At 29.7% G+C, this 17,679-nt stretch overlaps 1 protein-coding gene across 2 annotated transcripts in view; it reads left to right on the plus strand.

Moving 5' to 3' along the window:
* LOC106466792 (serine/threonine-protein kinase ULK3-like) overlaps positions 1-17,679 on the plus strand; it is a 35,798-nt gene that overhangs the window by 6,204 nt on the left and 11,915 nt on the right. Inside the window, exons 5-13 of one of the 2 annotated variants that reach the window (XM_022394877.1) lie at positions 2,220-2,363; positions 2,694-2,776; positions 6,323-6,478; positions 7,310-7,415; positions 9,884-9,924; positions 11,486-11,579; positions 12,575-12,642; positions 13,836-13,911; positions 16,959-16,999. In XM_022394877.1, coding sequence (XP_022250585.1) covers positions 2,220-2,363; positions 2,694-2,776; positions 6,323-6,478; positions 7,310-7,415; positions 9,884-9,924; positions 11,486-11,579; positions 12,575-12,642; positions 13,836-13,911; positions 16,959-16,999 — 809 coding nt within the window. The remainder of the gene's footprint in view (positions 1-2,219; positions 2,364-2,693; positions 2,777-6,322; positions 6,479-7,309; positions 7,416-9,883; positions 9,925-11,485; positions 11,580-12,574; positions 12,643-13,835; positions 13,912-16,958; positions 17,000-17,679) is intronic. The other variant, XM_022394878.1, reaches the window with a different exon arrangement.

Raw genomic sequence — 17,679 nt, forward strand, 5'->3', positions numbered from 1 at the left:
AAAATAAATTAATCAATAATATCTAAACCAAACAGTCTTTTATATCTTGAAAGTTCATAAATTTGGTATCAAAATGTAGTTTATAATTCAGATTTGCATATTGTCTATGTTTTAGTAAACTCTCTTTCTTCACTTTTCTGTGCCATGTGACCTTCTGTACTCAGAATTCTCCTTTCTAGATTTTCTTTCTTCTGTTATATGGATTTCAGATATACAAACTGTAGGTATTGACAGGTCAGAAAATAAAATAATCTTCCACCACCTTTATTTCCTGAGATATCAATAAATATGTTACACCCACCATGGAAGCTGCTCCCAACTCTTCATGCTTTTGTAATCACTTATTTGTCATGCCTACTTGTCTGTGATACATGTTTATAACCAATAAAAATACTATTTTGTGAACTACATGATTTTGATGATATTCTGGTGAAAACTGCTATTTCACTAGTTGATCTTGATGCTTGTGTAGACCAAAGTCAGTGCTTCAGGGAATAATGAAAATTACTTAACCTTAGTTAGAGAGCCAGGTAAATTATGGTAGTTTTGGGACGTTATGTAATTTTTTGTGTCGTAAAAAGCATACTTGAATAATGCATGGATTATTTTTTAACAATGAGCATAGTTATAAAAAAAAGTTTAATGAATACAGGGACCCAAGCACAAGCTGGTCTAGAGCTAAGGTAAGTGTTAAATTTCATGATTTTTTACATATATATATTTTTGGTTTATCATTATGTATTATTGAACAAAAGTAACTAAAAATTAAATGTTAAATTATACACAAAAACTGAAAAAAAAATAAAATAAAAGAAGTTCTATTGGCTACTTTTCAAGGGATATATGACACTGTATGATGTAACCCGAAATTTTACTTATCCTAAACTGTCACACTCTTGCTGAGCGATACGCTGCCTGTTGCAATAGTTAAATGCGATTCAAAGAGCGATAAAATTAAATAAAAGCAGATGTGAAATAGTTGAGAAATATAAAACTCTTAAGTAATTTTAATTGTTTGTTATAATCTGCAGTCATTCTAGAAATAAATTATTTGTGATTTTATTTCATACGTTTTTCAATTTTTGCTACAGGTAGGATAGAGTAGAAAAAATAATAGTAAAGTAAAAAGTTATACAAATCAAATATGAAACTCTGAGATAAAAAAAATATTTTTTATTCTTAGTATGAAAATCACCATTCACTCAGACATGATGGGACCGTCAAATCTTTAGTAAAAATACTTGATTAAAAAATTAATTTTTTGTAACAACAGATTTGCAATGTTTACTAAAAGCTTGCCATATTTTGTGAAGGTACATCTAGTACATTAAGAGTTATGTATAGATTAATGGTTACATTGTGATTACTCAGTCAAAATGATGAAGCCCACATTCAGTGTTAATAGATCATACTTTGAAAGCTACATTAGATGTTTTTGTGTATATTAAGATATGATTAGGTGTATAGCTATTTATATATGTTTGTCCTTGAGTACACACGTGTACATTGGTCCCTGTCATTTATAACACCTTTTGTTCAGCTTTTCAAATAATATTTTAAATTTTATTTTTATTTTAAAGTACGTAATAAACTGTGGTTCACAGATATTTTTATCTTAAAAGTGTACTAAATCTTAAATTCTACTGTAAAATAGGGTTAATGGAGCTTGTTGCAATCAAGATATTAAAAACAACTTTCGTTATTGAGACTAAATATCACGTTTAATTTTTACTCTTCACATTTGTAAATCTGATTATATGTGTAAAAACTTTAATATCATGAATATACCTCCAGCAGTTTTTAGTATTTTGCTATTTAACCCTAGAAAGAACGCTTGCATAATTCTATTTTGCAAATTGGGGAGATGGCAAGAAACAAGGATAACACATGAACGTAACAGGTTTATCTCTAGATGTTTAATGATTACTGTTGCCTGAAGGTTTTTTTTTTTACCTTCATTGTAGAGGAAAAGTTGCTGAAAAACATTTTTTTTCTTTTTCTAATAATGTAGACTTTGGCTTTGCTCAATACCTTCAACCAGAAACAGAGGGTACCTCTCTTCGAGGCTCACCTCTATACATGACAAGGATAACACATCAACGTAACAGGTTTATCTCTAGATGTTTAATGATTACTGTTACCTGAAGGGTTTTTTTTTACCTTCATTGTAGAGGAAAAGTTGCTGAAAAACATTTTTTTTTCTTTTTCTAATAATGTAGACTTTGGCTTTGCTCAATACCTTCAACCAGAAACAGAGGGTACCTCTCTTCGAGGCTCACCTCTATACATGGCTCCAGAGATTTTATTGAATCGGCGTTATGATGCCAGAGTTGACCTTTGGTCAGTTGGTATAATTTTATATGGTAGGTTCCTTGTTGACTTTTTTATTTATATATTGAGTTCTTGTGTTCTGGTAAATTGCATTTTTTAATAGTGTAGGTTAGTCTAGAATAATAATTTTCTAGGCAGAGTTCATGGTAATAAAATTCAATGAGTTGGAGTGAATTTTGTTTTTTCTTATTTTCATAAAATGACGTATGAAACTTAATCAGTTCTGACATTTGTGAAACATACTCAAAAGAATGTTTTAGTTTTTTTTTATATCCATTGGATGTTTTGAAACAAATATTATACTTAAAGTTCATGACCACTAATATTTCTATATGTTTTTGGTTATGATCTTTTTCTTTTAGAATGTTTATTTGGACAAGCTCCATTTTCATCTGGTTCATTTGCAGAACTAGCAGAAAAAATCAAAAGTACTAAGCCAATACAGGTAAATTATGTAACTAATGAATCAAATTTTTCATTTCTTAATTAATTAATAGTTTCGTTTTGAGTTTACTTATTGATTAATAATATTATGCTACAGTTATAGCTTTTTCAGTATGATTTGTTTCTAGAACAGGTATGATGTTAAAACTGTTTTACTAGACAATGATCGCACCAGTGATTGAAACATCGTACTTGTTCTAAAATCAAATCTTACTTCTGTAAAAGCTGTAACTGTAATATAGTATATTTCTTAATTAATGTTGTAAGAATATTGTTTTATTATTCTAACTCTCTGTATAGGAGCTTGGTCATTTTGACCAAACTTTTGTTAACATCATGTAGCCATGAAACTATACAAACTGTAACTTTTAATGTAGAACTTTTGTATATTCATGAAATTTGCCTCTCAGTAAATATTACAAGTCTTTTGTGCACGAAATATCAGATTTTTTTTATCAAGTATTTTTATTAAAGATTTGTCTGTGAATTTATGGACTCTGATTGACTATTGGTTGGATAGGACCACTGTTGCTGCTTGGGTTCCTCTTCCTTTTCATCCAGATTGTCACTTTTTTCCAGATGCTTCTTTTTCCACTTGGGAAGCATTTCTTGACTGTTCGCCATATAATTCTTTTGACACTTCTTACTGTTCTTTGTACAGTACTTTCCTTCCTTCTGGCTCTTTGGGAAACAGTGATGTAATTTCACTCTGACAGTTTTACGGTAGGGTCCTTCATCACCATACGTGGAAGAATCTATCTGAGTGTCCTTTGTTTTAGGACTTTGGATCTTCTGTATTTTTGGCCCACTGTCATTATATCGATTTGTGGTCATGTCATTGGCTGGAGGCCATGAATCTGGTTGCTGATCCAAAGATTACCCCATCGGGAGAATCCTGTCAGAATATTCTTTGGATCCTCTAGTTTTTCGGGTGTAGTGAGTGCTTTGAGGTGTCTTGGTTGACTTGGTCATGGCCAGTCTCAAAGAGGTTAACAAGTGCATTATTAGAGAGGGTGCTAGTTACAATGGGGGTAGAGTCACACTCCTATTGGTGGAGGGTTGTTGCATGATCATTTGCATATAGATATGCAAAAAAAGAAGTGGAGGTTACAAGGCTAGTGGCGAGTGAAATATTTTTGCAGGAAGGTTTTTGTGAGGAGATAAATATCTATTCGGAAATACATGTTCAGTTTAAGAAAATTTTAACTGCCAACTTATTGACTTGTTTGTTTGTTTTTTCTTTTGCATCTCGATTGTTTATCTTTTCATTTAATATATAAATGGGTATTAAACTTTTTCTTGTGATAAGGTTCTTCAGTCGATAATGTTGTGTTTACAACCAAAACTTGTAAAAATGTTTTCTGTTTACATATATGAAAAATGTGAATGCGTGCTTCATTTTATTGTTTACTGCTGTTACCTGTGTAATGTTATCTTTTTTTTAAGAAAACTTTAGTGTATAACAGTATTACATATACCACCATGTTGTTTCAGATATATGTGATATTTCATTTTTTTGTTACAGCAAGACATTTTTTCAGGACAATACTGTTTATCAGTTACTTACAATAACCACACACACACACACACACACACACACACACACACACACACACACACTGCATGTATGCATATGTGTGATATTATACTTCTTACAGTAAAATTATTTAACTTACAGTATTGTTATTTACCATTATTAATTTGAGTTATGTTATGTTACTCTTATGTTACTTCTGTACATCTGAATATTTATATACATTTGTTCTAAGAAGCTATCTTGTTTAAACAAAGTTTTTTTGTCACTCATATTTATTGAAATCAAGTTCTGCACTAATTTGAAAGCAATTTTTCAATCTAGATTTTTGGGTTTTAATAATTATACAAGAATATAACAGCACTAATGTTATATTTAATAAGGTAACAAAAATACACATTTGCTTAAAGGTCCAAGTTACAATCCATAGTCAAAACTTTTAGGTCAAATGAAGGGTGTTTTACTTTAAATATATTTACAACATACATTCTCTTGTTTAAATTAAGCCTTGAACTGGGCTGGAATCGTTAAAAATTTGTATTCTACTTTACATTTAAGTGTCAGTAATTTTGAATTGTACTTGTGTGGCTTATTTGCACTACACTTGTTGATAAGTTATAAAATGTCAGCTATACATGTCAGTAAAGTGTATCAGTAGATTGAACATAACTTATAGTAAGATAGGCCTTATGTTACAAGTACACTGTTTTTAAACTTCATCAGTTTCTATTATCCTTTCATTGGTACAAATATATTATATACCATTAACGTAAAACAGCACTGGATTTGTAATTTGTATTTTAACTTGCTGACACTTGATTTTTTGACAACTCCTATTTTAAGTGTAAAATTTGTTGTCATTTAACATATTATGACAACCTAAGTTAATAACAATAATTCTTATAGTAGAACTTTTATTAATTATTTTTTATTTGATAATATTATTTATTTTGAGCCAATCAGAAGATATAAAACAGACCAGAATTAAACTTTATTTTTATTTAAGCAGTAACTTGATAAAACTATCACAAGGTATTGAAAACAAAGTAAGGAAGAGCTAATGGTTGTGTGTGAGAAATGTCATTCTATTGAAAACAACATATTTGTGTCGAGTCGGTGTCTGTATAAAACAGCGAAACATTCACAGGATGCATAATTTTTGTGTGAGGTATACGTCTAAGTTGATTTATATAGTAAAACATGACATGGAGGTATGAAATCATTAAGGGACTAGATTATTCAGTTGGTGTTTATATCAAAATGTAAATCCACTTGAAGTTTCACACTAGATGCATGGAGAATCCTAAAGTACAAGCTTGTTTTTTAAAATATTCCTAATAACCAACTTTAACTGCAACTTAAAACATCATTATAGTATTAAATGGTCTTAATATTAAATATTATATGTTTGTTTAATGCTTAGACTATATTTACTTTTATATAAATAACATCAGAAAACTATGTTTCAAGAATCAAGCAGACAGACTGTTATAAAAGTGCTTCAGAGTGAACAAAGTGAGTTTCTTGTTCAGCTATTTGTTGCCAGTGGTTTAGTTGCTGCAAGTTATCAGAGGGTTGTCAGGTATACATCTCTATTGGTTACAACAAGGAATGTATGATTTCTTTGAGGGTCTAACTTAATTTCAATTTTTCATTTTTGTTATGATTTGATGTATAATCAGTTTAACTGTTCTTTCTCGGTACTAATGGTCTGTAAATATTTTCAAATTTCAGCGTTATATTTTAACCTGAGCTCACTACTTAAATGTAGTTTTATGGTAAATTGCAAAAAAAAAATTGAGTATTCTTCATTATTATTGATAGTTCAACATGACTAAGAATACGTAATAAATGGGGAAAAGTATTTGGTTTTTAACTGATAAGTGACTGTTATTTTGTATCCTGAAGTATAAAGTGATGTATTGTCTATTAGGAATACCATAATGATTTGCTAAACTACTTGTATACATGTTTGAAAATATAAATTTAGAATTATATACTTGTTTTTATTAGATTCCATATGGTGTGGAAATTTCAGATACCTGTAGACATTTGGTGCTCCAATTGCTTCAAAGAGATCCTGACAAACGTATCACATTTGAAGAATTTTTTGATCACCCTTTCTTGGATCTTCAGCATATGCCCTGTCTTGAATCTTATAAAAGAGGAGTAAGTTAGGATGAATATTAAGACATAGTTTAAAGTTTACTATATCTTCTTGAAGTATTGTTATGAACCTTAAAAGAACTGTTATAAGGAAATTTAATTTGAGCGTAATTTGACATGCTAAAAGTGAATTTTTTAAAGCTTTTATGATGAAAATTGGATGGTTCTTAAAGGAAAGTTAACATTAGGCTTAGCTGGCAGTGCCACTTGCACTGAAGAAAGTTAACATAAGGCTTAGCTTGCAGCTCCATTTTCTGATTACATGTGGTTAGTGGTGAAAGTTAATATTAGGCCTAGCTGGGAGTGATATCTTCTAGTTACATGTGAGTTAGCACTGATGGTTTGTTAAAATTATATTGTGCTTGTTATTAATTTGAAAACTATAAAATGGAGAAATTAAATAAAATTGATGATATGATTGAAGTGTTAAATTAGTAATTACATGTAAAAGGCAATTAGAAATTAGAAGCTTTGATATAAAGTAATAAAAATTACTCTGGAGTCTTTGTCTAGTGTTTACTAATTTGTAATCAAATGTTCCTGTACTCGTGGTGTTCAGTTTTGAATAATCACAAAGATATATTTTTACTTTAACTTATAAAGTAAAAAATACAGTAGGTATAAAACACAAGGACAAGACAATTATTAAAATAGGTTACTGTAGTTGATTTGTTTGTTTGTATATTTGGTCAAACCAGACCATTCTGCATGAAAAGAAGTAGTAATAGTGTTCAGGGTAATACCTGGTTTACACTACACTTTATCTTTCATGTTTAAAACATAAGGAGATCATAAATAACAAAACTATTCAAAACGTGGGTGTGTTATCTTCAGGTAGAACTTGTACAACAAGCTGTATTGAAGGACACAAGTGGTCACTACACGGAGGCGGTAAGGTTGTATTGTGAAGGCCTACAATATCTTGTTCCTGTCCTTCATGGTAGGTAGTAATTAGATAATTTCCTAATATATATATATATATGTGTGTATGTGAGAGAGAGAGAGAGAGAACTTAATTCAAGGCTTCTTCCACTTATTCTTTTACAACTACAATTTCATTTTTTTAAAACCATTTTTAGATTTTCAAGAAGTTTATTTAATTTGTTTTCAACATAGTAAATGTTACAAATACAATAAGAACATGTTGAAAACTTATGAATATGACTTTTAAATGTTATAAACAGCAATAAAACTTGCAATTAGCAAAAAGTTAGTAAAAATAGCCCCCAAATTGAAATAAATAATGAAGGAGAAGAAAAAAAAGTACTAGCTAATAAGCAAGGAAAAATAACTTTAGCCTTATGTATCTTGTAAGAATCAAAACTATTTGTATAAGTTGTATTTCTCGAATTTTCTGCATAATTTCAAGTGCTAACTTTACTTTTGTTTGAAGCATTATTTAGATAATTTTAGTACAGTTTAAATAGTAACCCTCTTGCAAGTCAAAGTGTGCATGACACAACTTTTTTGGAGAGTTACATTCAAAATTTAATTAAACTACTTTATTATCATGGTATATAAATAAACTTGACATAAAAATGTAGTTAATAAATCAACTTTTAATATTATATAAGTTTTAAGTTCTTAATGATTATAAGGTAATATTTTTAAAACATCCTCAATCTCATCCTAGTATGATAATTGTGACATTTGCTCTCTAGGTATCTTCTATTTTATTTACCACCCCTTAGAGGAGTATGGCTTTTAATGTAAATTACTTATTATAATATTGTTATCATCCAGGCTAAGCATACATTTTATAGCCTTCAATCTTATTTGGTCACAGAGCCATAGAATAGAAAATCTGACCACTCTTGTCATACTCACCTGTCACATTCTTTCTTTCACGTATCGCTAATAGTTCTCTCTGACATTTAATACTATATCATTTGTAACAAATAGAAAGTTCAAAGGGCAATAAAACAATAACATGTAGAAATGTATAAAGTATTATGTGTTTTAAGTTATTTAGGATAAACCAGTAGAGTTTCAAGTTACAATTTGAAGTCATTCTAGAAAGAAAAAAGGTAATTTAGATTTATTTCATATTTTTCATGGTGGTTACAAGGTTGATCAATTTGACCAACCTTGTACAGAGTTAGGGTAGAGAAAGTAACAGATAAAATTTTAAGTTTTGCTGGAAAAAAAAACGTCTGAAATTTATTTAAGAGGTTTTAGAGATTAAGTAAATGAAATTTGACAACTTTCAGATGCAAAAACTGTTTTTGATCTTAACATGAAAATCACTTTGCACTTGGAGCAATCAACACTTTGACTCATCTATTCATGAAGAAATATTTAATGAAAATACTTCATTAAAAATTCTTCATTTCCTCTTGATGGACACAGCAGATAGCCTGATGTGGCTTTGCTATAAAAAACACACACACATTAAAAATTCTTCATTTCCTCTCGATGGACACAGCAGATAGCCTGATGTGGCTTTGCTATAAAAAACACACATTAAAAATTCTTCATTTCCTCTCGATGGACACAGCAGATAGCCTGATGTGGCTTTGCTATAAAAAACACACATTAAAAATTCTAATTTTTATCTAGAAAAAACTTAATGCTTACTTAATTTAAGTACCTATCTTCTTCATAGTCTGAATTTTGTATGCTTATAAATCCTGTGAATGCATGCATGGTTCTTTCATCTGTTTACATAACTTTGTGTCAATATTAACCATTTTTTGTCAACATTACATTTCTGATTGCTTTATACCCCCAACCATTGAAGCAGACTGTCAAACATAAAAAAAGTTGAAAAATCAAAGATTAACTGCTTTTATTTTAACAACTGTTATTTTTTTAGTTGGAACTGTGATTTCTGGCATCTGTTGAGTTTTTTCTTTTTGTGTTTATATGATTGTAACCTAATGTCTACGTTTACCTGACTACAAGATTGTAGTAGAGTAGATTAGAACAAATATGATAGCACAGTGTGGAGTTATAATAGAATATTTGGTACGAAAAGCTCATTAAACTGTATTTTTGTTTAGTGTGTTCACCAACACTATTTTGAGAAAAATAGGTCATTGTCTATTGACCAGAAGGTATATTAGAGCTATTTAAATATAGTTTTTTCACTTTAGTTCCTTTTTTAAAATGTAGATGTCAGATGTAGCATTGGTTTAATTTTTTATCAAAAATAATCCAGGATTATTGATTGAAAAATAACCATTGTTAATTAATTTCCCTCTTTTCAAATGTAACTTCATTTAATAAAACAGGGTTCAAACTTTTTATTTGGTTTGCTTTCTTCCTTCTGTCGTACACGATGGGCCTAACGAATTGATAAATCAGATTCCGACTTTTTAAATTGCATGTTAACTTTATTGTATGCTACTCAGTATATGAATACACAAAGATCAAAATATTGTTTTTTTACTGTTTATTTTTATGTAGCTGAGGAAGATTTAAAAAAGAAAGAGGTGTTGAGGCTGAAGGTCAGTTTGATATTTCTTGTAATGAATTTTTAAAGAGTTAAGATAACTAGGTTTATGTAGTTTATAATATTGAAATAGTAATGCTTTTGTAGTAAAAGAAATGAAATTATAATAATACTGCAAGATTTGTTAGAGACTTTGTCCAATCAGAATGGTCTGACATATAGTGTGATGTTGGGAAGACACTTTCCCCTCCCCGTTTGTAAGAATAATACCTATTTTGTCAACGTTAATACAGAAATTGAGATGCATTTTTCTGTTCGTTTAACAATCTCTCAGAACTTGAGTATCGTTTAATAGTATGTGATCGCACATCGTTGGGCTACAAATCTTGTTCCGAGGTTTTTGCATAAAATGATACCTAAAAAGTTTATGGTGTTTAAGATAACACAAAAGTCACTTTTATTTGTTGCCAAGAGTGGGAAGGTTGAAGAGCCAACAGTCCTAACTATGTGCAATGTTTAAGTCGATCTTGAGGTTGATGGTAACAATAACAAAGAAGTGCACTTAATATTAATTGGTTTGTGTATTACCAAACTTACAAAATTTCTTAGCTTTGGAAATATTGTTAGGTTTCTTTATTCAGGTGAACTGAAATAATATTTTAGTTTCACAGGATAAATCTACTAAATATAAGGTTTATTTAAGATATGAAATTATGGAGTAATATTAAAAATGATTACTAACTGAGACTGAACAAAATGTGATAAGTTATAATGAACAATCTTTAATAAATCACTCAACATAAATGTAGTGTTTATACCTATTTGCTGGACTAAGGACTTGCCTTACCTAGGCTTGTTTCCATTTCATGTTCACTTCCTTTAGGTTTAAAGAAATCTTGTATTTATACTGTTGAACTGGTGCTACCACGTGACAAGTTATTTTCCTGATACATACTTGAAACATTAACCTCAATTTATTAATTGAACAACCATTGTAGGACATTATCAACTTAAGGTCTCATTAAGCGATGTTCTCCATAAGCAGGAATAAGATACACTTAACTTTAAGAACAAAATGTAACTTGAAACAAGATGAACTTAATGGTTTTGTTGACCACATGTTACGTGAAACCTGCATGTATTCATGAATTCATAATAGATAATATAACACAATGAGAATATATGAACCCAGGGTTTCATATTAATATGGAAATACTGTTTGAAGTTTAAAAATTTCTATTAACTATAACAAATTGGGTATATTTTACTTAAACACATGGGTGCCCACAGAAGGGGGGGGGGGGGTAAACGTATGTAGGGGATCAGCTTTTACAGCGTAAGTCAACAGACTAAAAGAGTATGCATTATGTGTGCTTAGACGTAAACGCGTATTTACAGTTTTAATAAAAATTACTAAACATATTTAGTTTAACTACGATGTTGAGTTTACATCATAATAGTGCAATGTTTTGTGAAATGTAAGGGGGCAAATGTCCCCTCTTGCCCCTTCCTGCAGGTGCCCATGCTTAAACAGCAAATACATTGCACATAACATGGAGCTTTGTTCTGCTATGTAAATGTGTACTAAACATAAACAAGTATCTCTTTCAAATTAGTTAAAAGAATATATGGAAAGAGCTGAGATCTTGAAAGACATCATCCAACCTAGCCGAGGGTTGGGTTTCCCTGTAAATATGGCAGCAGATCTTGGTAAGAATTCTAAATAGTACTTTGTCTACATTGAAATATTTATCTTTTTAATTTAAAGTCTTTTCAGAAATGAAACTAATTTCACAGAGCTGTTGATTATGGAATTACTGATGTATGTAGAATTTAAAGTTGTATGTAACAGTAATTTGTTTTAGCCATTTATCTGAGATGTTAAACTAAGCTAAAGTTACATATCAAAACAGTTTAGTGGCTTTCAATAGTCACTGGATGTTGTAAGGGGGGGGATTATGTTAAGTTTTGCATTTACTAGTGTCACACTTTTCATGTGTGACGTAGAATTGTCAATAATGCATGAAACAACTAATTTTTATGTGTCTCATAAGTAATATTCCATTATCTCTTTAATATTAGTTTCATTAACAGTATTGGTTAAAACATTTGATATATTTAATATATTTATTTTTGTTACTTTTTATTTACTTATGATATATATTTTTTATTATGAAGATTATTTTTCATTGTTAGCTTAGTATTTAGAGTTAGAACAAATTTAAGTTGGCTAAACTTAGTAAGATAGTATTGAAATTACAGCCACAAATATTGGTAACAGAAGCGGTAGACAACTGATGAGCTAATAATTTCAAGTTTTTGTTTTATGTCATTGAAAACTCCTAGTTAGACCAGGATATTAGATTATTTACTTGGTTAATTTTGAGTTCTGATCCTTGTAGGTGGCTTGCTTCAGTCAGAAGTTAATGATAATTGATATTATTTCTGTACTGATGGTCCACTTGATATTTTCAGTTTTTATTTTGTTAATTTCTTATCGTGCAAAATATTATAAACATCTAATAAAAAATGTTAAACTTGATTTACATGATTTTTTATTCCAATAACTGTAACATGCAACAGAAGTGTTCAGAAATAAATTTTATATATATAATTACTCCTGATTTATACAAGTTTTAATGGTTACTATCTTCAGAAGTTTGAGAGTAATATTATACTGAAGTTTATAAATTTACTTTGTGTAGAAAAACTGTCAATCAAAGATTCAATACTTGACCAAGCTCTAGCCACAGTTATGGAAGCTGAAAATTTGGTAAGATAGTTTTAGGTACTTAAAGTTTATAAATTAGGTCATTTCATAAAAAATTATCATCTATGAAGTTGAGCTAATGAGAAAATCCAATATAATGTCATTTAATAAACTAAATTTTTTAAAGAAATGTATATCAAAACAGTTAGGAATCGAATGTCAATAAATATATTTCAGTTAGATGAATTTGATATTTCATATTATAACTGTTTGTTTGCAGTTTTTAAGTGTGAGCTACCTTTTTATATTTAATGTGTGTTGCAAATTAGGTTAATGTTAAAAGTATCTTACACTTATTGAGGGGGGGGGTACTAAATAGCTAGAATTTAGTTAGTATTTGTGGAGCAACAACACAATTAATGATGAAATATTTTTATATGGTTTCCTAAGATTTCCTTCTGATATGAATTTCACTTTATATATATTTTTTTTAAATTTTACTGATGGTAAAGTTGTTAACTCGTTCCATACAAACATCTGTTTCTGCACATGTCATGAGGTTTTGCTGAGTTATATTTAAAATTTAACTACTTTTTTATCATGGTATGTAAATAAACTTGGCATAAAAACATAGCTAATAACCCAAATTTTAATATTATAAAAGTTTTAAGTTCTTATTTTTATAAGGCAATATTAAAAACAATCCTCAATCTCACCCTACTGTGAGAATTGTAACATTTGCTCTCTAGGTCACCTCTCTTCTCTAACTTATTTACCACCCCTCCGAGAGGTACAAAAGTTAACACTCTTTTTTCTGTTATAAGGTATATGACAAGTTTTGGACCAGGATTGCCTCCTCTTCTCATATTGTAAATGTTCTTATTTGCTAGAGTATGTGTATTTAGAAAATTAGCTTTATGTCAACATAAAAACAATATTGTGATGTATTTAAAACATTTTGGTATTTGGTATTTTCTTGTGCATAAGTAGTGTTTATTTCTGATCATGTGTCCAAATCAGTTTTATGAAACATAAAAAACAAAGCTTAGAATTTAATTTTTAATAATATCTCAGAAAGTCAAATTTTTAATCATTCATTCTTGCCAATAAGCATACGAAAATTGTCTTTAAGGCTAGTTAAGTTTACCAAGTTGTGATTAAAAGAGGATTCTATTTGAGCTGTTGCTTGTATTAGGCTACTCTCAGGATCAAATGTAGTGGTTAAGTTGATTAAAATCTCATTTTGTTTCTTTAAGGTTGAAGCTGAGAAGTATGAGGAGGCAATGGAAAGGTTTCAAAATGCTTTAGAACTTATGGTATCTCTTGTCAAGGGTAGGGATTTCTGTTTACCTTCTTAGTTATCTTCAGTAAAACAGTGAAACAAACAACTTTATCATGTGGGCCATTCATGAAACACTAAAAAATGTTCTTGATGTATCTTTCCTCAGAGAAACGGTGAATTTCATTTTTCCACTCTTTTAAGTCATCTAATCATTAGTTCTCATAGTTGTTTATTACATTTAAATTCTGTAATATTTCATTTAAAAGATACAAGGAAGTAGCTTAACACTTTTTATTAACTCGTTTTTAGCATTTTACAGTTGAAAGGGTTATCAGAGAAGTGAATGGGTTTTTAGCTACATATAATAATAATAATATCTCTCAAAAGAGAGTTTCAGGCTACTTGCGTTTTCTCCACATTTTTGGTTAGTTTCAAACTTTCTTTTGGAGTGAAACACATAAAGAACTGTGTGTATCTGTGACCTAGAGCAAGTCACTTCCCAAACTTAAAGCTTTATAAAACTAAATTGGACGAAAACATCTGCCGTCGACTTAGCCAAGCTGATGTTGCTCGACAATGCAGTTCTTATTTGATCATGGTAGTTACTTAAATCTTTTATTATGAATAGAGACACTCATCTTTACAATTTATCAAGTACCATGTTTTTTTTTTTTATGAAATGAAAAGTTTAATGACATTACAGAGTACTTGGACTGATGAATGTGTGTTGATTAGAACCAGTCTTCATGTGTTATTGCTGGAAACTACATTCCTCGCATGGTTTATCTTCCAGCCCAACTGATAGGTTCTGGTATTGAATGAAATGCTTCTTGGGCAGTGACTTATGAGAGACGAAAGATAAATCTGAAATGCTATTTTTACACATCTTTGATTTTGAGTTCTAATGGACAAATTAAGAGGAATGTGGAAAAAAACATCCTCAGTCAATTTGATTTTTAAGATAACTTTTAGGCCTATCATTTCCAGTACACTGACTTTTGGCATTTTGAACCATAACTTCCCACAAAACTATTAATTACATTACTCACAATTAGATAAATAATCTAAAATCTGCTCTACTCAATGGTATTTAAACTTTAGATCACATGCTGCAACTGGTATTTAACTCTCTCTTCAGCTGTTTTCAAAATTTAACTTCATAAGAAGTTGTTCAGATCACATGCTGTGACATCATAAAAGGGGTGGGGTAGAAATGCTGTGATTAATAAAACTAGTGAAAGAGAAGGGTAACCACATTAAAAAGAAGACTTGGATAAATATATTCATAAGGGATGATAGTTTTTTAGCAAAAAATTATAGAAAAAAAAACAAATGTATTATTACATTTACACCTTGGAGCGGCACAGAAATTTGAATTTTTTTTTTTTTTATTGCAAATTGTATGAAGTAAATTTAAAAAATGATGAATTGATTCTTAAATTTTTTTAAACAAAAATTGTTGTATTCGAAGTAGAATTATTATTTTTACTTAAATTTAAAAGTGCACATGGCACTTAAAAGGTATATTCACTGGTCATAATAGGGATAAAAGGATTTATCACAGTGTGATGGTTTTGGAATACAAAATTAAATAGTTTGTTTTAAAGTCAATAATTTGCTTATTTGTAACATAGAAAATTTATTTTCACTTATATAGTGCTTAAGTATTATCCATCTTTAACCCTATTGCCTCATGTATCTCCTACTTCACATGAGGTTTTAGTGTCTTACATTCAAAATTGTTTAAACTATTTTTTGTTTGTTATACCAATTAGAATAGTGTAAAATCTTAGCTAATAATCCATATTTTAATAGTATACAAGTTTTATATTCTTAATTCTACAATGCAATATTTTAAAAAATCCTGAATTTCCACTTGTGTGACCCATGTGACACATTTTCTCTGAGCATGCCATCATCCCTATTTTATCCACCACCTCTCGAAAAAGTAAGAAATTAAACGTAAAATACTCTATAAAATCATTATTGCTCAAACGAATTATAATTTTTATAGCCTCCGATTTTGTTTGGTTACAGAGCTCCTGCCACACCCACCTGTCACATCCTCTCTTTCACGATTCGTTGATAGTTCTCTCTTCTGTTTCATTATATATTATCTATAACTAATAGAAAGTCAAGGTTTTTCATCTATCAAATGATGTATTGTATAATGTTTTGTTCTGAATGATTAAATTTCAATTTCATTCAGAGTACGAACATCATTCCCATGGGAAAGTTAATGACTAGCTTGGATGAATTTGTAATGGCTCTTGTCGCATAGTTATAGAAACCGAGGAAAAATTTTAGAGCTAAGTGAATTTGTCTACTTTTTGCATGTTTAGTCTATATTTTTTGGTGCATTATTTAATTAAATCAAAATTATTAAGTGCATTACTACCTATAGTATAAAAAGTTAGGGTTAACTCTCTTTGAAACCCAACTGCAAGAAAAAAAGAAGATTGGTTAATTATTTTATTTCTTGTTTTTCAGGTTGATTGGATCATGTTTATTAAATACAAAACAGTGTAATAGGTTGATCATATCCTACTGAACAGCATGCTAATTGCGACAGGCAGTCCCATTACTTGGATAATGTTTATTTAACACAAAACAGTGGAATAGGTTAAGCATAATCTACTGAACAGTATGCTAACTACGACAGGCAGTCCCGTGACTTGGATAAGGGTAGCTACGTAAGCAGTGAGAATTACTGATTAGTTTTCTTCTCTCTGGTCAGTAGCTTACTCTGTGATCTTTGTTTTCAGTGTTAAGCTCATGAGTCATTAAGATATCAGGGTCAAAATATCAAAGTCCAACATTTTTCAGCATATTTGGATGTTTTAGACAATAGTAATACACCTTCATGTTATCAAGGCACATTTTATGAAAGTGATACATGTTAGTAGTTTTTATTTTCATCAAACAAATTTTCAAAAGCTAACTTTAACTAGAATGAAACTATATGTATTTTTCTAATTTTTGGAATATTTCTACAGATGCATTATTAATATTTTGTCAAATAATTAAGTTAAACAATTATTAGCATGTCTGTGGATTTTTCCTGAATTATACAGTTTTGTTTGTGTGATTTCTTTAGCTGAACCACCTGGTCCAAGAAAAGAATTACTATATAATGAGGTAAATGATGTAATATCTTAATGATATAATGTATACAGTTGTTCAGATGTGTGTAGGAACCTTCTGAAAGTTGTTTTCTATATCTTGAGGTTTATAAACTGATGATTATACAGAACCATAAACTCTACTCTAATAGAAATATGTTACTTGGTTGTTATAAGATTGTTGTTTTTAATTGAGTAATTACTATACTTTTACATAATATTAATTCCGTTTGTTAATGTTTTGTGTAAAATTAGAGTTTCCTGAACCATGTTGGTGTACTAGGTCAAAATTCTGAGTTTAAATGAAGATTTTCCTATTGTTCAAGCAGCAAAGAAGTCATTGAGAAAAGTCAATCTTGTTTATTTTCACCTAATGGTGATACAGTATATTGTGTTAATATGTTTGTTGTCTGTTTTCATTCCTACATTCACCTGATGGTAACATAGTATATTGTGTTAATATGTTTGTTGTCTGTTTTCATTCCTACGTTCACCTGGTGGTAACGTAGTATATTGTGTTAATATGTTTGTTGTCTGTTTTCATTCCTACGTTCACCTGGTGGTAACGTAGTATATTGTGTTAATATGTTTGTTGTCTGTTTTCATTCCTACGTTCACCTGGTGGTAACGTAGTATATTGTGAATGTAGGAATGAAAACAGACAACAAACATATTAACACCTGGTGGTAACACAGT

Source organism: Limulus polyphemus, unplaced genomic scaffold, assembly GCF_000517525.1.
Source record: "Limulus polyphemus unplaced genomic scaffold, Limulus_polyphemus-2.1.2 Scaffold2382, whole genome shotgun sequence".
Taxonomy (NCBI): domain Eukaryota; kingdom Metazoa; phylum Arthropoda; class Merostomata; order Xiphosura; family Limulidae; genus Limulus; species Limulus polyphemus.